The following is a 21,585-nucleotide window of genomic DNA, read 5'->3' on the forward strand; positions in this document are numbered from 1 at the left end:
ATATATTGCAGGTCAAAATATGTACATATCATAGAGCACAAACTCCAACAATGCCTAAATAAATTAAGTTGACAATAGAAAATGGATATAAATCCTCTGAAACAACAACCAAATGTGTACACTTCTGCCAAATAAGGAAACTCCATAATGACCCTTGTTTGAAACTTGAAAATACAGAAATTACCATTGTAGGCGACTATAAATTCCTAGGTTTGACATTTGATAAAAACTTTCATCTCCTACCTGAAGAACCTCAAAACAAACTGCAATAAAAGACTGCAGCTGCTACGTTAGGGCAGGTCGATTTGCAACTTTTTTCGGAAAATCAATATGGCACTGGTGATGATAGTTGGGATTTGATGTGATAAGAACATATACCAAAAATTAGATTCCCATCTTGAACAGAAAATTGAGCATTTAATTTCAAAAATCGTGTAGAAAAACGCTGAAAAATCTTTCATTTTATAGCATTTTTCACAACACTGACTTTGAAATTTCACTATTTTTATAAAATATTCAATTAAAATTGATATATTTATATGAAATACATTGAAAGAAAAATAAGTACATGAATTATAATTTTAATTATGAATCACAACTAGCAAAATATCTCGACTTCTACTGCATTGATTAAAAAAATGTAAAAAAAGCTAATTAGCAACTAAGTCTTTTAAATTTCACAATTCAAAAAGATATGTGGAGATGTATTACACAATATAACAACTTAATATGAGTTACAGAACCATATATTTTAATTTTTTTATTAAACACAATACTATAAACTTATACAGAACAATTTTGTTCTATTATAATTTCCTTTTGAGGAAAATGAAGGTTTAATTTGCTGGTACGATGACTTTGTAATAATGTCTGTCTTGCTTCCTTCCCATATACAACTTTTTGAGAAAAATCAATCAAATTTGACCAGTGTGTGGCTGCAAAATTGATAGCGGTAATCTTTTTCATTTTTTTTTATTTTTTGAGTTGTTCACTATTTCTAGAAAAACAATGACAAAAAAAAAAATTATTATTTGAAAACACTTATTTTTTTATATTTTTGCGATGTAATATGAATAAAACTGACTATTGTTTGGGTAAATTAAGAAAACTAATAAAATTTAATGGATAAATATTTATTTACCTAATGGACAAAATCGTTTGAATGCCCTCTTCTCTCACATCCAATTAATCTGAGTTTAGCATCAATATTTTACTTTCCGGAAGTAGTTCAAAAGCGCTATATTTGGAACCGTTTAAAACGGTAATTTGGATTTCAGTTAACTGTTTTGTTCTCTGAATAATATTAAAATATACTGTTGGTTAAAAAAATTGTCTGTTTGGATCTCAAACCAACTAACTGCATACACTTGGATGATAAATTTGACCAGCATGTTTAATTTATCATAGTGTTCTTGTGGCTTATGTTAGCCATCTTCCTTGATTCAAGGGCCCAATTTTCTAAGTTAACTTCTCCACAAGAAATGCCAACAGCATACTCAAAAAGTAGCCTCTGGTCTTCACACTTAAATTGTTTCTTCTGCTGTCAGATAATGATGATTGGGAGGGACACTATTTTTTTTTAGAATTCTACTTGAGGCAAATCTTGATAATTATTGATACAAAGTTTTCCCAAAGGACCAGTAAATGCTTTTTGTTGTTCCATCAATTAATTTAAAAATTGCTGTAAATGGCAGTTCTTCTGGTGGAACCTGAAAATTGGAAAATTTGCATGTTTAATAATAGAGCCAGATTACATAATAAATACCAATATATTATTTTATTTTCCGCAAAAAGGAACATAATTGCAGGTGAATCTATAGAATTAATTTTACCTCCTTGTTTGGAGGACAAGTGCAGATTATGTGCGTTGTTTGACAATTTTATGTCTTGCACTTTACTGCAAAGTCATCACTTCTCAAGGCAGAAAGTTTACAGCTACAAGAAAATATATCAAACAGTTTGTTTAGCTGTTCCTTCATTCTTTTCACTTTGATAGGAAATTTCTTGCCGCAATCAATCTGTTTGGCCCTCTTATAGAAAAATATATTGACATTCTGTCCTATATAATATTACCTTAACAAGGGAAATTGTGAATTGACTGCTTGCCGAATACTAATTATTTCCTAGGCAATTAACTTAGAAATCTCACTTTTTTTAAGTGGGAATAACTGTTTTCTAGGAACTAACTAAACTGGATGACTTGTCGTGAAGTTGGGATGCTGTTTCATCCAAATGACAAGGTGGACCAGTAAATTTTGAACCACGGGTTAAAACTGAACGTTGTGCCTTTACTGACATTCTAATCTGAAAAGTAAAATAAATAAATGGATTATAACTGAAGGAAACTGTATTAGGCTATGTTCCAGTTTCATACATAAAAAAAATAAGTGCTAGTTATAAGAAATAATGAAAAACTTTGTAGAGTTGAATTAGATGTATTGAAGAGAGGACAAAACTAAATCAGAGGCATAGTAGAGTTTAGTTTAGACATTTTTAGCAGATTTTAGCTCCTCCTTTGATAACATGAATTTACTCATAAAGAGATTCATTCTTGCTGTCGCTGTGCCATTTTAAACGAGTATTTAGAGTTTGAAAAACCAGTGCTTGTGCATCTGTTACTATTCTATTCTTGATAGTATTTTCAAGTTAAATTTAATTTTTATGAAATTTTTGTTTATTAAATTTTTAGGTGAAAGTACAGAATAGTTACAATACAACCTCCTTCCCATATTAAGAATGGCTTTCTAAATAAGTTATTTTAGCACAATAACATAGGTGCACAAATGACGAAAAACCTTTAAAGGAGTGTCCTTATTTACTCGTATTAATCTTTGTGGGTTATCTGATTTTAAAACTAATTTTAGAAGAAAAACACTGCTTAAAAACAATTACTCCCTAAAAATAAAAAATTAAAATTTGACACTAATTTTAATGCGAAGTATTTTTTGAAAATTTACTTGGTTGTTTCGTAAAGAATGCGTAGAATAAAATTGTATGGACTTTTTTTTTTTTTTTTTTTTTTTAAATATAAAATTGGAGTATTACCATATTTTAATAAAAATTTCAAATAGAATTTAATGTGAAATATTAGGTTGGTGCAAAAATGTTTTTGCCGTTCATTTGAACGTCAAAAAATGACATTATTTTTGCACCAACCTAATAGAAAAACAAATTAAAAAAGATAAAACGAATGTTTAAATTCACTGCAGACACTTGAAATATAATAATATATATTTTAAACAAGTCTTTTTCGTTTTTCCTTTCGAAATAATTAAGCCCAAATCATAATGTTTTCAAATTAAATAAACAAACGTTATTTTTCAATATCAATAACGAGCGTGTTTTGCGACGGTGAAATATAAAATGTTTCCACCCCAAAAAAGTTCCTGAAATGAAAAAGGAAACTTTGGTCGTTATTATTTAAAAAACATAATTTTGCCTTTACACTTGATATTTATTTTATTAATGCATTATCCTCACTCATTTTATTTAAAAATTTAGTTTAAAAATTATTCTAAATAATGATTCTATTTTCTTAACAGTACGGATTGTTTTGATGACGGGACGTTCTTGACAATTCACCGAAAAAACTTTTAATCACTTCAATTTTTCAACTTTTAAAGTCATTTCCTCAAGCAAAGATAACTATTTTGAGAAAAATATTTTGTGTAGGTCTTTTCTATGTCAAACCCCAACTATCATCATCATTGCCTCACCGGGGTTCCAAAATCGACCTGCCCTACTGCTACGTGTTATAGCCACACAGAATGGGGTGCAGACCAAAAAACCCTTCTGAAACTATACAGGTCATTGATCAGATCAAAACGACTATGGATGCTTTATTTATCGGTCGGCTAGAAGGACTTAAAGACACTAAACCCGATTTGCCATGGAAGGCCGAAACTAGCACTCGGAGCCTACAGGACATCCCAAGTGGAAAGTCTACACGTATAGGCCAATGAGATACCAACAAATATAAGGAGTCACAAATTAGCTACCTAACACTACACTAAACTAAAATCATGTCCAAATGATCCTGCATACAATGTCACATTCCATCCCAGATACAGTGAACGATTCGAAGAAAAAGCTATAAAACCCTTCAGCCTACACATGAAAATAATTTTACAAGAATTGGAGATAACAACCAAAAATATCCACGAACATACTATGTCTGAAATACTTAAATACTCAAAAACCAAAGTGGTCCTCAAACTATATAAACTTCCCAAAGAAAAAGCCTATCCTGATACCTAATGAGGAAAATTCCACAACATACTTCTAGACTACCTAATCATCTGCACAAATGGTTCTAAGGAACACAACAGGATAACATGCGCAGCCGTTCTGAATGGAACAATCCACAAGAAGGTACTACCAGCTGAAAGCTCTATTTTCACTGCAGAAATCTGTGCTATCGACCTTCCTCTCAACATCCTAACAAAAAACACACAAATTTATAATTTTTTCTCAGATTCGCTCTGTTCTATCATTGAATTATATAAAGTTCAAAAACCCACTGATCAAACTATTGAACAGATTAAACTCAATGACTACCCACATCGGAGTGAAAGGAAATGAAAGAGCAGACTTAGCAGCCAAATCAGCTTGAAACCATCAATATTCATTACACAGACTTAAAATACAAAACCAATAAACTGTCTTATGCAAAATGGCAACAGTGCTGGGATAGTAACACAAGCTCTTCCAGATTAAACTCACCTTGGGAGAATGGGGACCATCCCTACAAAAATCAAGAAAAGAACAAGTGGTTATATCCAGAACACACATTGGCCACACAAACCTTACTCACTCCTACATGCTCAGGCAAGAGCAACCACCACAATGCCTAACATGTCAGAAGACCTACACAAAACATCTTTGTGGAATGGGGAATCTATGCTACCGCGAGAAAACGCCACCTAAAATGCAACAATATGAAAGACACTTTTAAAAACACCTGCACAGACAACATTCTCATTTCTGAGAGATCAAACTATACCTAAAAATATAATATCAAACCTTTCCAAAAAAAAACTTTCAATTAAAATAGATAACCATGTCCCTATAATAATTTAAAAAAAAAAAAAAAAAAAAAAAAAAAAACTGAACAAATACACTGAAACCAATCAACGATCTTCAGCATTAAATGATCCAATGAAGGTCGATGCTGGTTAAAGAAAGTAACCAACCACTCTGCCGAAATTGCATCATACTTTCAGTATTTTCGACGCAGGAGTTACATTCCCTTTATTACTCAATGTTATCCGTATACTTTACGGATGTAGCTGAAGTGAAAATCAAAATAACTAGTGCTACCAGATCAGGCTGTCTAAAAACATTGGCTTCTTGAGATAAATACACTTCACTTTTTCCAAGCAAAACTTAATTATTTTCTGTAAAAGCCAAAAACTATTACAAAAGAAAAAAACATTCTCCTTTATAATTCAAGCACACCAAATGCTATTGAATAAGTATTTAAGAGACAAAGTACTGGGAATAAAAAAAAAAATCTTATATATAAAAGGTACTATGTCTGTCTCTATATTTTCAAATTATCTCTTCCGAAACTAAGATGCAGAGCGCACTAGGAGTCTCAAATTATTGGACTTTTTCATGGACCATTCTTTTATGGGTCTTTAGCTGGTTAAAATAGTTTTTTTAATGAGTCAAAATTGAAAAAAAATCGTTGTACATTTTGTATATTCATCTTAGTTTTTTAATCAATTTTCACCTCAAACAAGGCACAGTGCTACTTTGAAGTAGGGGGCTACTATCAGGGACATAATTTGTAGGGGCATTATGAAGGGAGATGAGTAGCAAGATGTTTGTTCACATTAACTTCTGCAGGTCAGTACAGTTGGGAAAGCAGAATCCTGGAAGGGAGTTCCAAAATCTAGCAGTTCTGGGGAAGAAACTATTGGAGTAAGACTTTCTTACACCTAGAGATCTCTACTGTGAATAGCAATACACATGAAAAAATTGAAATAGCATTGAATATTTCAATATTGGTATGCATAGAAAGAGCTTGATGAGCTAAGAAAGAATCTTTTTAAATTTTTGAAATCTGATTAAAATTAAGGAAGTTATGGCTATTTTTGTGCCTCACACGTTTGGATATTTTTCCCTCTTTAAGACCATATGCGTTTCATCACATTTTTTGCACTTTTTTTTTCAGTAAAAATGTCATATCTTTGTTAAAACACAAGACTAAGAAATGAAATTTACCATATAAGTGTATTTTTGTACAAGGAATCAGAATATGCAACTGAAAATCTCCCAAAGTTTATGGTTTCCAAATAATCTGCAGTAAATGTGCATAAATATGCAGCAATTCCTTAAAAATGCCATGTATCCATAAACAGAAAAGAAGTTGGGGAACTCAAAGTTGAATTGTAATGTGCTTTATGTACAAAAAACTTAAATCTAAACATAAGACCATTTAAAAATGAATATATTGCAATATTTCTTTGGTATTATTGTAGATTAACACCTTCTGTTTAACCCCACTCAACTCCTTCTGACCACCCCTCCAAAATGTGATTCTACCTTTTTAGGAAATTATGTATAAAATGCCATGAAATACTTTAATGAAAGATAAACAAATTATTTTAGAATTGAATGTAAAATAAGTTCCTATTACAGGTCATTCTAGCATTTTAGGGCAGTTAACTTTTTTTTTCTATGGGAAAATATGCATGCTTTTTTTTTTTTTTTTAAAGATGATTATGTGTAGTTTTAAGAGGGTTTCTATGCAATGAGAATATGAGGAGGGTTGCCATTCGGTCTTTGAATTAATTGTACGGCTAAGGAAAATTATGTGCGAACATACTGAAAACTTGACAGACAAAGCTAACAAAAACAATATTAGAGGGGGAGCGGTTAGTTTTACAAAAATTTAATGTAAAATAATTCATCATTTCCTGGCCATTCTAGCATTTTAGGACAGTTAACCAATTTATTTTTATGTGTATTTTTCTTTAAGGAAGGGTCTATTTTTTTGTTTGTTTGTTTTAGGTGCTTGTATGTGGCTTACAGAGGTATTTTGTTGGGGGGGGGGGCTTGCCACTCGAACTTAGTGTTATTGTTAGGGTTAAAGAGTGTTTTAGGAGGAGACTTGCCACACATAATTTGCATTAGAGTTAAGAGAGCTTTTTTTCAAAGAGAGCGTTCAAAAATTTGTTGATTTCTATTTTCGAGGTTGAAGGTGTTAATTCCATAGGCCGTTTATACTACGCTGGAGCAGGTTGTAAAATATCTTTCGCTTAATAAGTAGAAAAAAAAATAACAAAATAGAAAGCTTCCTAATTGTAGTTTGATGTGTTTTCTAACTGCTTTTAAAATTTCAAGAATATTGATATAGATTTTGAGGGTTTGTATTACTATACACATAGATTCGAAAAAGTTGTCAAAAAAAACAAATATATAACAAATAAATGTTATCAAAAGCAAGTTACTTTTCTACCTAACTGGATAATTTTTTAGTGTTTTTATTTAATGTAACATGTTTATTCAGCTTGAAAACAGTGTTTACTAATGTTTTGGAAAATTTAAAATGGCGCCCGCCGCCCGACTCTCTTGAAACGGTGAGTTTGGGGAAAAGAGTTAAAAATAAAAAAGTAGACAAAATACTGCTAGAAACTCGCTCAATATGTTACCGTGACATAGGCTGACATATATTCGGTGAGTTTTTAACAGTATTTTGTATAGTTCTTTTTTTATTTTTAACTCCTTTTCTCAAACTTACCGTGTCAAAGAGTCGGGCCGGGCGCTATTTTTAATTTTCCAATACATCGGTAAACACTGTATGTATTTCGAGCTGAATAAACATGTTACATTGAATAAAAACACAAAAAATATATCCAGTTAGGTAGAAAAGTAACTTATCTTGCCTTTGATAACATTTATTTGTTATATATTTGTTTTTTGACAACTTTTTCGAATCTATGTATGAACGAGGTTTTGATACTTATTTTGATTTTAAAAAAAAAAAAAAAAAAAAAAACATTTGTGGCTGTTCGCAGTAAAACATTGTTTTAATTCGTTGTTCAAGACTAATTTAAAGAATAAAAGTGCATGCAAGCTTCCTAATTGTAGTTTTTGTTTTAACCATGTTTTTAAATTTGACGAGCAATGTAAGAAATTGCAACAGATTCATAATGCCGAATTGGTTGGGATTGTTATTATACATTCTGAAAACCGAATAGTTCTAAACTAATGTTATTCTGATAACAAAATAGCTCTCATTAAACGTATAAGAACATTTATATTCATATTTTCATATTTTTCTTAATTCGTTCTTGAATAAAAATTAAAGAACGCGTGTTGTTTACACTGTGCTGTGCTATGGCTGATTCTACAGGCTGGAGGTGCTGCTGCTTCTTTAAAATACTAACTTCATTTGACCAAATTCGAGAAATATAAACAATTTTTTTTTCGGGTAGGTCCTTTTAAATTATCAATTACCGCGGTCCTACTCAACATAAAATAATACTTTTAATTGATAAAGATAGTAAAAAGATTGATTTACTTACTACTGGGTGTCCGAATAATTTTTTTTTCAAAATGTTCAATACTCGTCATATTAAAGTCTTCTTTTTAACACGACAAAAAAAGAAATGGTCAAAAATATTTCTGACACTTGACAGTATTAAGATTAACACCTCTTCTAATTGGTTCCCAAATTTCATGACGAAATTCTTCATACAATCACGATACGGACCTTTAGAAAACAGGGGGGGTCATTACAAAACCTTACCGAAAACGCCATTTTATGACGTTCACATTTTTATCACTTTATTTGCTTAAAACTCTTAAAATATATAATGTACATTCATATTTATTAATTCATTTGAAAGTATATTCATTTCCGAACAAAACAGTAGTAATTTGAAGACTTGAAGTGCTTTGGTTTCAAAAAAATATGGCTATTTTAGTAGAACTACCTTGAAATCTGTGATTATCCAAAGCGTTTTTTCGTCCGTGTGTATTACTACTGTGAATGGGGTGGGACTTAGCTGCTTGTCAGGTTTATTGGGGGTAGTCACATCGAGGGGGGGGGGATACAAGTGCTTATAGTTCGTCAGAGCATTCACCATTAAAGTACTTGTAGAACAGGCAGAGGGATGCAACATGTCATCAGTGGGATAGAAGCTGAAGCTTAAATGACTGTTCAGGACCTATCAGGTTGGCGACTCTCTTTTGAACCCTCTCAAGGAGTAAGACAAGCAGCAGATGCACCAGCCCAAATGTGACAGCAGTACTCCATACGTGGGCGAATGATGGCCTTATAGAGGTACAGGATACTTTCAGGCGTAAGTAGTTTTCTAGCACGGTAGAGAGAGCCCACCTTCTTTGCAGCAGCCTTGGCAATGCTCTCAATGTAGCTATTCCAGTTCATGTTCCCTATAAACGTTAGGCCGAGGAATTTAAAGGAAGTACTTTCAGGTAATGTGTTCTTAGCCATTGCTATTGGTGGTAGAGAAGGTTTCTTGTAGTTATTGAAGGAAACAAGTTTAGTCTTGGGAGCATTGACTGTGACCATCCTTTTTTGTCCCCATTCCACTACAGATTGGAGGTCATCCTCTAGTGTTTCTGCCATTTCCTTAGATATGTGTTTATTTGTTTTTCCCCTTGTGCCTGTTATAGAGTGGTGTCATCAGCAAATATACCCATCTCCAAAACAATTTTGAGGGTGGTCATTTATGAATATCAGGAATAATAAAGGTCCGAGGATAGACCCCTGAGATACTCCTGCATTTATATCATATTGTTTAGATGTACGACTGTCGAGGACAATTTTTTTTCTCTAACTTAAGTACTTAATTACATTATGTATTCTTCCAGTGAGACCATATCTTCTAATTTTCCTTAGAAGACCATTGTGCCATAACCTGTCAAAAGCCTTAGATATATCAAGGGCTACCCTCCCCTGTTTTGTCCAGTGAATGGTATATACATTCAGAGATTACAGTTAAGATATCTGCTGTGGAACGGGCTTGCCTAAATCCATATTGTTTGTCAGTCAGGAGTTTAGCAGATGTGTCACGTTGGTACAGTGGTAATGTTACCAGCTTTGTATGCTGCAGATTTGATTTTAGCTGATGATACCCAAATACTTTCTTTCTTTTTTTTTTTTTTACTTTGGAAATTCAGATATATGAAATCTGGATAAATTTTTTTTTTTTTTTTTTTTTTTTTTTTTTTTAAAAGCATATTTTACGACCAGGACAAGACCTGTTTTATATAAATTATAAATATAACTGTATTTTTCTATTTTTTTTAAGCGTTGAATTAAAAATGGTTAAAAAGGGAGATGACTCAAAAGGCAAAAAAAATTGTACATAAATTCTGTCAATATTATTTATGATGACCATTCCAGTTTTGTATTTTTCGTTTTATCATTGAATGAGTTTCTTTGAATTAATTCTAGGTGCGGGCAAAACATTGGTGTTTGTTGAACAAAAAAGAAATGCTGACTTCTTGGCATCTTACCTTTCCCAAAATAACTATAGAACCACAAGTATACATGGGTACGTTTATTACTTTTTTCCCCCCCGATAAAACTATATCCTGAAATTTTAATCCAAGATTCATTTATTCCATTTAAAAAAAAAAAAAAAAAATTATTTTATTTATCTAGTGACAGACTCCAACGTGAACGAGAAGAAGCCTTAGGAGAATTTAAAAACGGATTGACTCCAATTTTGATTGCAACTTCAGTTGCTGCACGTGGCCTTGATATTCCCAATGTGAATTTAGTCGTTAATTATGATTTACCAAATTCTGTTGATGAATATGTTCATCGAATTGGACGGACAGGTCGATGTGGTAACATTGGCAGAGCCATTAGTTTCTACTCTTCCAACACAGACTCTGCCCTTGCCAAAGGTTTAACAAAAATCTTGAGTGATGTAAGTATCCTTGGCTTTTTTTTTTTTTTTTTTTTTTTTTTTCTTTTCTCATTTTACTGTCTCAAAGCATCTTCAGAAAGACTGAATAAATATTTTTCCTAGTTTTAAATTTTACATTTTTGTCCTCATGAATTTTGCACGCAAGTTTTACTTCCATATGATAGGGTTACAATTCTAAAATTTCAAATAGAAATGTCCAACTTAAATTGTCTGTAAAAATCCATTTGTTCTCCTACAATACTATAATATGCCTGAGAATTCAATCTTGATTATATAATCCATTAGATAATTTACTTGCAGTTAAAATAATATAAAAAAAAAATTCTTTCCTCTCACTTATAGGCACATCAGAATGTTCCTGCCTGGTTAGAAGATGAAGCAAAGATGACATCTGGTGGGCAGTACTACAATGCTTCATTTGGCGGGAAAGATCGTAGGAAAGGAAAGGTAAGTATATCGCAATGATTTTTGTTTTTTCATGTTAAATTTTTCAAAATTATGAATAATGAAAGCAACATGTTGAGGAGGATCATCAAGGTGGATTTGAAAAGAACCATGAAGACAGAAGTGCATAACTGTTCAAATTCTTGTACAAGAGTTATATTTGAGCTGTGGGAGTTAGGTAGTTCAATAGTTAAGTTAAGTTCTTTATATACAACTGATTAAAGCATTTTAGATTTTATATATCTTTTTTTTACTATTCTAATGTAATTTGTTGAAATTATATTTTGATAAATTTGTTACATAATGTCTGTTTTGGTGCAATTAATCGGAAAATTGGTACCTATTTACTGATACCAAAAAGGCTTTTGTCATTTTTATTCAATTTTGTTTAAAACAAAATCTTCCACTGCTGGTAATGATGAATATTGATTTTAAAGTAAAATCTATACATCATATTCTAAAAGGTTTTTACATTAGAGAAAATATCTGCACATGTAACTTTTTTTTTTTTTTTTTTACTGTAATCTGAACAAATATTTAGAGATTTATAAAGAATTGGAATTGTCCCATCAGTAATAGATGTATATCTTGTCCTATAAAAAGATAAGCAACTAAGCTGCTTTCACAACTCAAGACTTACCAGAAAGCAGTAAATACTCACAGAATAAGAATAGGTATTTTCTAATTGAATCTTTTAGATGAGAAAAAAAATACAGGTTGTCTTTGATGAACACATATTCAAACCTGACATTAATGTGGGTGTGCCCACAAGGTTGACCTTTAGACCGTTCTTATTCCTGATATTCATAAATGACCTCCCCGATGAAATTGTCGGAAACGTGTACATTGCTGATGAAGCTACACTCTGTACCACACATGGAGGTGGGTGGGGGATTTATACATATACATGGCAATGTCTGAAGCCTGAGAAAATAACCTCCAGTCTGTAGATGGTAACATTTAATGCTACTAAAATAAAGCTTTCATTCAATTACAAAGAACCTTAACTACTAATGGCTGTTGATAATAATCTAACTGAAAGTTCAGTAGTTGAACTTGATCTAACATTCACAGATAATATGAATTGGAACAAATACATAAATCTTGCCAATGTTGTTGCAAAGAAGGTAGGCGCCCTCTATCATGCTAGAAAAATACTCATAACTCGGTCTTTATCTCGACAAAGACACTATCTGCTTATGCATGGAATATTGTTTAGTGCATGAACCACTTGTATCTCTATTGGACAGGACCTCAAAAAGAGTCTTTGATCTAATAGATCAACCAAGCTTCAACCTTTCTTCCATCACAGCAATGTTGCATTCCTCTGCTTGACTTATAAGTACTTTAATGAAATGTGCTCCGAACTTCTAGCACTGGTGCCTTCTTGGTGTAAATATCCCAACTGATCAGACAAGCAAAATGTGACTTGGTAAAAAGCTCATGTCTATATCAAATGACATGCAAGCAAAAAAAAGCTGTTAGATAATTAAAGAACGGGCTTCCATATTTTATTTTTACCTATAGACACGTTTTATGCAATCTTCAATGCTGGTCAGTTTGAACCCAGTCATAAAATCAATTTTGACTCTGCAGTATGGTATTTAATCCCTAGGCCAGTATCAATTAGCATTGGAAAGAAAATTAAGTTCTATTTAATATTGAGTCCTATCATAATAGTATTTTACAACAGGAATCTAAAGTTTGCATCATACCACGACCACTAAGAGTAAGAAGGCCTGTTAACTGAAAAATGCTAGCAGACAATGTAGGTAAAACTGTCAGTACTATATGACCATTTGAAAAAGAGCAATAAAACATTTTTAAAAAGAAAAAGGAACACAGTTCGATTAATAACACAAGGGAGCACTCAATATGTTGCATTTAAAGAAAGACTTGTTTTTAGTCAATTTAAGTGTACTGAGTTCAAATCTGAAGTTAGTTTTATTCTGCAAGCTACAGATTTTATGCAATCTTTGATTTTTATTAAAAAATAAAAAAAAACGAGCATTATTATAGGATATTGCAATGTCAGCCACAAAACAGTATATTTAACAAGGCAAAAGAAACAGAACAATAAAATGTGATTTTAGATTAAAGTACACCATTGTTAGAAGTGCCATATGTTTTTCTGGAAAAGTTTCTCAGAAAACAGTCTTTATCGCAACATGAGATAAGCGTCATTCACAACGTTCTTCAGATAAGAGTCAATCACATCTAATAACGCTTATAACTTTCTGTCTGAACAGTATTTTAGTCAGACAGGAATTTGCGTTTGTAACTTTTCGACTGTCCCACATGCAGAGGTAACATGGAAACTTGGTGAAACCTTTCTGTTGACCAAGAAGGAAGTTTACCATTTTCAAGTCTACACAAATGATCCAGTTGTGCTCACGATATTTTAAGAAGTCCATGACCATTCTGATGTCATCATAGTCTTCCCGCAACTGAACTGAATGACTGACAGGCACTGCCCCGTAAACATTGCCATTATGCAAAAGAACACACTTGAGACTGCGCTTAGAACTGTCTAAAAAGAGCCGCCATTTAGTTGGATCATAGTGAGGAACACCCAGTTCTTTGAGAAGACCTGGGATATCATGGCAGTAAACAAACTGTCTTCTGAAAAGAAGGTCACAAAAAGCTGGTCACGCTTTCTGTAACATGATACTGTAATACCGTGTGATCAACAAGATTTTTGCCTTGTAATCTTGATGCTAAAAGCTCAGCTGCTTTCTTCGAAAGACCTAAATCCCGAACTAAGTCTGGTGAAGAGGCTTGGGGGACTGGGGGAGATTCAGTCTCTGAAGAACATTCCTCGGGTTGTTCCCACTCAGTTTTTGGTAATTCATTGTCACAACTGTCTTCCTTGTCCGTGTCATGTCCAATGTCTTTATCGTTTAATGAGAACAAACCTTTGAAAACTGGAACAGGAACTTCTTCAGAGTGCGGAGCAGGCCGAATAGCTGAGGAAATTTCTGATATACGATCTTATGTCTGTTTTTCTTGCCCACACCCGCTGTGTTTACCATGCAGAAGTAGCAATCAGTTACATGGTTGGTGGGTTCTCGCCAAATCATTGGAACTCCAAAAGGCAGACCATTGCGTCTTCCTTTGGTCCAGCTTCGGAGCATTTCCTCACAATTGTGGCACACAACATGGAGAGCCCATTGCTTGTCTTGGTCACCAAGATGAACTTCAAAATAAGCCTTGTAGGCTCGCTTCACAAACAAGGATATGTTACGTCTCTGATGATGGAGTGTGTGGCAACCACAGATGTAACAGAAGGCATCAGGCTTGTTTCTACAGTGATGTCTCGATGAGGAAGCCATGTTTGATCTGGAAAAAAGAAGGCAGATAAAATATTAGAATCTATCTATGTATATAATCTCAAAATGCTTAGATTTGGGTTACGTAAGTTCATATTTAGACAATTTCATCTATCTCAAATTGCATGAAAACTAATTTCAGATTTGAAATCAGCGCCTAAAAACCCTGCAGAATCAGTTAAAAAAATCAAATGCAACAGAAAGTTAAAAAAAAATAGTGTTCCCCAGTGTAATGAAACTGAACTTTACTCAAAATAAAATATAAATATTATCTATGTAAAATTAAGTAATTTTAAAGCAATATACAATTTAAAACTGAATTATGAATTTAGGAAACAAAGAATTTTTAAAAAAAAAACATTAAACAACAATGAATAATTTTAAGAATGAAAACAAACGATATTTGTTTTCATTCTAATATACTTGACACTACTTTCGTTCAGAAGTAAAGAAAAATATTCGGCACAGGATCAGTGTAATATCTGTTCTGATGCTACACTTCATTTGTTCTGTCCTCTGTCAGTGGAGAAATCCTTCATGACTGAAACAATTTTTATTTTTGTTCCTATTCAGTGCCCTTTTTTTTGGGGGGGGGGGCTAGACTTTCCCACATTAAAAACCAACCTTGTGTCTAACTGTGCCCTCGTGGGGAGGCAAGTAAATAAATTTAAAAAAAAAATATTTTTGACAAATATTCTTGTGTAAAAAAAATTCTTGTTTTATAATTCTAAAAAGAAACAATCAAATTTAATATAACGTTCACAGCTAATTTTATTAATACCCGCATGTTGATTAATTTTCAAACCAACTTTAGAAAAAAAATATAAAACTTTAAAATATTCGGAAATACTCAATGAAAGGTTTTATTTATTATTAAAGACATTTTGACAAATATTCTCACATAAAAATTATTTGTTTATAATTTAAAAAATTAAACAAAATTTAATTAAATTTTCAACCTTCCTGATAGACTTTTTAGCCTTATAAGAAAATAAACAGTTAAAAATATCAACATATTTGCTATGTTAGCAATAAATAGTATTGTTTTTTAATTTATATTAATGTTATCAAACGTTATGAAAGTACTTGAATACAGTTCTAATTAAATACACGTTAAATTAACAAATAACATTACTTACTTTACTATATTTGGTTGGAATAAAATTTTCCCTTATGGCATGTATCCAAATTGTAACTTGCTCCTTCTCTTTAGGAAAAGAAAATATATGTACTTTGGGGCCTTTTGGATAATTTCCCTGGCAATTTGGAACAACGCAAGAATAAACCATGTTGGACACCAAACTGAAAACTGTACACGAAGCTGCTGCTGATAGGGACCTTTAGCCTAGACCATATACCTACAAGTGAATCTGACAATGACGTCACACTCGTGTGCATCAGCCTTCTTACTCTCGATAGCCACGATCATACTCAGACTGACAGCTTGTTATAATTCTCTTAAAGAGCCTCGTCACTGAAAGGGGGCTAAACAATTTTTTACATATATAGCTTCAAACAAAGACAAATTTACTCCACAGCTTTTGACCATCTTGTGAGGTGACAATTGTTGGTTGACAAAACATAAAATTAACAAAAGAAAGCAAAAATAAGATGCAACTAAGCGTTTGCATAATAAATCTTGAAATACATTTAAAACCGTTTGTTTAAAGGCCAAAACCAAGGGGGAGGAGTAACTTGATATTAAGTAGTCATACTGCTCTTTCGTGATGGAACAAGACAAAACCAAAGCTTTACCAAGAATTTAGTATTGAGTATAACTAGATTGATTAGGTTCCCATGAGGAGTCCTTTAATCCTAGCATTAGTTAGGCCATATTGGTTTCAGGTGTATTGAAGACATATTTGTTACTTTTTTCACTCTGGCTTTGATTCCATAAAAAGCTTCATTCACTTTATACGCAGCTTTAAATTTTAGTATAAAAGTTGAAAAGGATACTTTCTTTTTATTTAGGGTTGGTGGTGGTAGCTAGAGTTTATCGTAAACCTACATTTGCAGGATTTTAATGTAAATTGGTGCTTTTTTGCACCATAAACCAGAAAGTTGGTTTTAATTTAATTAATAGTACATCAAGCCTTCATTATTTGCTCCCAATAAACTTCATATTGGACAAAATATGGGAAATCCTTGTTAGTAATAAGTAGTGGTGGGACGATTAATCGGAATCGTTAATCGTAAGAATCGTATTTTGGGAGGTATCAGAATCGCATCATTAAAAAATACCTTAATTTTCCGATTCCTTCATTACGATTCTTTTATCCTGATGTTGAAAAAAATGTCCTGATATTTCTAACGGCAAGAGAGAAATGTAGCATGTTATAAAAAGAAACCAAAGAAATTCATTATTAACAGGGCAATGCTTAGTGCCCTTCCCTTACAAGGTTCATTCATTCAGATCTATTGTGATCAAAACTACAAAAGAGTTAACTTCAAAAGAAGTATGCAGGGCTCTACATTGTGAGTAAAAAAACAAAAAACAAAAAAAACGCTGATCTTTTTGGCGACTGTTTTTTTTTTTACTGACAAATCTTCTAATAGTGAATGAAAATGCTTTTTCAACTTATATTTTCTTAAAACGAGCAAAGTCAAATTATTAAAACAGTAAAAGGTTTAATAGAACAATATACTTTTTTTTCTTTTTTTAAAAGAAGGCTTTTGAAAGAAATATCTCTAAAATGAAATTGATCACATTGTATTATTTCGCAAAATTTGGACAGTAGTCGGCTTCTTTTGATGTTTCAAAAAAACCGACCCCATACCTATCTCTTCCAAACCTAAAGTTATTAAATAACCCCTTCGTTAATTTCAGGGTAATTAATTCAATTCAGTCAAGTTGTTTTTTTTAAATTTCATTGAAATAAAATCCATTTTTTAATTTTTTTTCTCCAGAAAGATAAAACCCTGAATTTGATTATATTAAAAGCAGAATAATATCTTTTTTCTAGAATTTTAAATTGAAAATTAAAGTGTTTGACGCAGTTTTTTGCCGAACGAAAAAGAAATTAATATATATTTTTTAAAAGGTGTTGTAATCAATTAATTTTTATGTCTAAATAATATTTACGATTAATTAAATAATTTCATTTTAAAAAGTATTTATAAATAGAATTTTACTTAAGACTTATAGTTTAGCAATATTGAACCGCATCAACCATGTGTGAATTGAACACAGTCAACCAAAAAAAAAAAAAAATTCAAAAGAAATGCATATTTGCATTTCATTGTGTAAACTTTTATACATTGGTTTCAAAAATTAAATTCTATAAGTTTTTTTTTTGTTAACTACTGGTTGGTACAATTTACCGCTCCATCCCTTTATATTTTTTTCTTTTTGTCTTTTTTAGCAGATTATTTTCAATTAATTATCCAAATAAGTGACTAGCTTTAAAACAAAATTTAATAGTAATTTATTTGTTTACAGATAAACTGAATTTTCTAATATGGCCTCAAAGTCCAAAAAAAGTCTTGCATGGAAACTTTTTGAAGTTTTGCAAAGTCTGTCAAATTAAAATATCGCGAGGAACAAAACCATCTAACATGACCACAACCAACATGTTAAAACATTTAACTATGAAGCAGAAGCATCCAAATGAATTGGAGGAGCAAAATAAAAAAGAAAAGGAACAAAAAAATTACCAACTAGTCACTCAGAGCAGTTTTATTAGTTAGGGTCGAAATCGCAGTGTCTTTTTTTTTTTTTTTTGCCTAAGTCACCAATTTTTTTAACCTTCCTTAACTTCAAAGAGTAAATACAATATATACAACTAAAAAAATAATTTTTAAAAATGCTGATTCTATTCATGAAAAATTCTTTTAACTAGAAATTAAAACTTAGGTAAAGATAGCTGACTGAAAGCAACAGGAGCACTGGTTAACTACTGAACCACATGGAAAGGTGTGGGGGAGGAAAAAAGGAAATTAAAGGATGATAATAAATTATGATAATCGTCTTTGAAAGGCACTAAACTCCTAAAATTTACTTCTTTAAAATTTTAGGCGGCATTCCCGGGCGATTTTAAAGCACTCTCTCTCCAAAAAAAAAAAAGATTTAATTTTTAACATTGGGAAAGATATATTTATTATAACCGAATTCCTGTATGAAGACTGGATCTACTTTATTGGACGTTAATTTGTGAGATAAGTAATTTTTCAATGTTTAATGTTTTTAAAGTTTCAATTATCAAGTAAATTTTTTTAATTGCGTTTTTTTGTTCAATTTATTTATAAAAAAAAACAGGGTTTAAAATGTATTTTTCAAGGTAACAAGCTTCGAAATAAGTCTAATTAAAAAAAAATCACTTAATTTTTAATTTCGACAACCCTGAGAATTTAATTATTAAAAAAAATATTGAAATGTGACATTTTTTTTATTTAACATTTCTATTAGTTCAATTAATATTCTTTCGATAATTCATTTCACTCAACAAACTTCACCATTTTTTGTTTTGTTTTATCTTTTTCTGTAATTTTGGTAACTATTTTTGCTCAATTTTATCTAGTATTTCATTTGTTTTTTATAGTGGTATAATTTTTATGTGTTCCTTTGATATACCCTATTTCAAAATTAGTTTGGCTAAACTTATTCTTCACGTTAGAAACAACATGTAAAAGTAATGAAAAAGAAAAAACAATAGGTGTTAACTACTCTTTGTGAATTATGGAGGTCTGAAGAACTGCCGTCACAAATACAACTATCAATAGCCAAACAAAAAATCGTTTTTGAAATTCCTTTACTTGTAACTTTTCGCTATACCTACCTTTTGGTATAAAACACAAAAACTTTCGATTAATGGTATTTCTCAAATATGGTCGTTAACTTTGGAAGGGTTATTTTGTATCTACGGCGCCATGTCACATTGTTTTTTTCATTACACACGTTCATTTATAAATTATTAAATTAAATATTTATCTTTTTTTATATTTAATTAGTATATATTTTCTTTCTCTTCCGCTATATATTTTTTATTTAATTCATTAAATCTGTAAATTATGAGGACCAAAATAATGAATCGTGTTAATTTATTCTCTAATTTTCTTGTTTTTGTTCTGTTATATAAATTCTATTTTATTTGTATTTGCTCTGAAGGATAAATTCTATTTTCTTTGTTTTTTTTTTTCTCTATTCCAATTAATTAAAATAAATTTTCTCTAAAATAAATTTTGCTAATTTTTCCGTTTAGTTTACTATATAATAATTTTATTTAAACCAAAACACGACGGTGTAGACATAAAATATCTCTTCCAAAGTTAGGGAACATATTTGGGAACTACCAACCATAAGTATAAAACTACCTGGTATATTTCAAAACAATAATTCCCTAGGAATCGGAATCGTACTTGGTATCGGAGTCGTTAATCAATATTTTCCTGGAATCGGAATCGTATAAAAATTAGGAATCGTCCCAACACTAGTAATAAGTATATGAATTGTATTGCAAAAGGGCAAAAATTGAGGGGGGGGGGGCTGAAAATTTCAGATATTTCTTCACACTCTAACAGCATTAATTACATTTTTTTACTATTCTAGCAAAGGATAGGAAATTGAATAAGTGAACTTTTTTTTTTTTTTTTTATACACCTTACATTCTAAGAATTGAAATTCAATGAACATAAAAAAGCATGAATCCAGTGATTCTAGAGGATCATTTGAATAAAATATTTTCATTGGATAATTAAATTACAATAAACAAAAGTGTATTTCATATTTACCTGACATGATGAAATGTAGGTTTTATTTTATTGAAGTTCTCAAATTTCATTTCTTTTCAGTTTAATGATTTTGCTGGTAACGATGCAGGTTGGCAGCCTATCAGCAATGGAGCTCCAGAAATGGAAGAGGAAGAATCCTGGGATTAAAAGCATCCTGCCTTTTTCTGTGATAAAGCATTCCATAAATCTATTCCATCCTGCTCAAATTTCAAGTTGATACACTTAGAGCACTGTTTTGTTTATTTTGTTTATTTTTTTACTTTTTCAAAGGACCAAAACTGGTTTTTACTTTTCTATAATGTAAATAAGTTGAGTTTTCAGTTTTTTTTTTTTTTTCTCTAAATTTTTTTTTTCATTGTTCAAAGTTGCTGTTTACACTTTAATAATTAAAAACAAAAAAACAAAAGTTAAGTTAAAAAAAAATCTTTGTTTATTTTTTTTTAATCAGAAACCACATGGTACACTTACACAACTTAATCATCACATTCAATGTCGTATGGCTATTCTCAAAGTTAAATAAAAAGACAAATATTCATTCCTATGTTAGTAAGCACCGGAATGGTCGATTTGCAATTTTTTTTTTTTTTTTTTTTCTTTTTTCATAAAATCAACATGGCACTGGTGATGATAGTTGGGATTTGATGTGATAAGAACAGATACCAAAAATCAGATTCCTATCTTTAACAGAAAATTAAGCATTTAATTTCAAAAATCGTGTAGAAAATTACTGAGAAATCCTTCATTTTAATAGCATTTTACACAACACTGACTTTGAAATTTCACTATTTTTATAAAAAATTCAATTAAAATTGATATTCATGAGATACATTGAAAGAAAAATAAATACATGAATTATAATTTTAATTATGAATCACAAAAAATATCAACTTTTACTGCATTAATTAAACAAAAATTGTAAAAAAAAAAAGCTAATTAGCAACTAAGTCTTTTAAATTACACAATCTAAAGATATGTGGAGATGTATTACAATATTGTAATTCTGTAACTTGATACAAGTTACAGAACCATGTATTAATTTTTTTTATTAAACACGATAATATAAACTCTTATAATAGAACTACATTGTTCTGTATAATTTCTTTTCAAGAAAAATGGTCTAATTTGACCAGTGTTTGGCTAATCTTTTTCAGTTTTTTTTTTTTTTTTTTTTT

The 21,585-nt window shown here is 31.0% G+C and overlaps 2 protein-coding genes across 5 annotated transcripts in view; one reads left to right on the top strand and one right to left on the bottom strand.

The window, feature by feature from the left end:
* LOC145295848 (ATP-dependent RNA helicase DDX4-like) overlaps positions 1-21,011 on the top strand; it is an 80,579-nt gene extending 59,568 nt beyond the window's left edge. For all 4 annotated transcript variants that reach the window (XM_080141565.1, XM_080141567.1, XM_080141564.1 and 1 more), the window contains 4 exons: positions 10,433-10,532; positions 10,643-10,913; positions 11,256-11,360; positions 20,474-21,011. In XM_080141565.1, coding sequence (XP_079997691.1) covers positions 10,433-10,532; positions 10,643-10,913; positions 11,256-11,360; positions 20,474-20,560 — 563 coding nt within the window. In that variant the 3' untranslated portion in view covers positions 20,561-21,011. The remainder of the gene's footprint in view (positions 1-10,432; positions 10,533-10,642; positions 10,914-11,255; positions 11,361-20,473) is intronic.
* Positions 14,122-20,546, bottom strand: LOC145295849 (uncharacterized). Its single transcript, XM_080141568.1, has 2 exons — positions 20,414-20,546; positions 14,122-14,696 (listed from the first exon to the last, which is right to left on the bottom strand). The coding sequence occupies exons 1-2, from the start codon at positions 20,461-20,463 to the stop codon at positions 14,258-14,260; spliced, it is 489 nt and encodes a 162-aa protein (XP_079997694.1). The 5' UTR covers positions 20,464-20,546; the 3' UTR covers positions 14,122-14,257.
* Positions 21,012-21,585: the final 574 nt, after the last annotated feature.

The sequence above is a fragment of the Euprymna scolopes genome, chromosome 16 (genome assembly GCF_053919585.1).
Source record: "Euprymna scolopes isolate OS-2025 chromosome 16, ASM5391958v1, whole genome shotgun sequence".
In the NCBI taxonomy this organism is placed as follows: Eukaryota; Metazoa; Mollusca; class Cephalopoda; order Sepiida; family Sepiolidae; genus Euprymna; species Euprymna scolopes.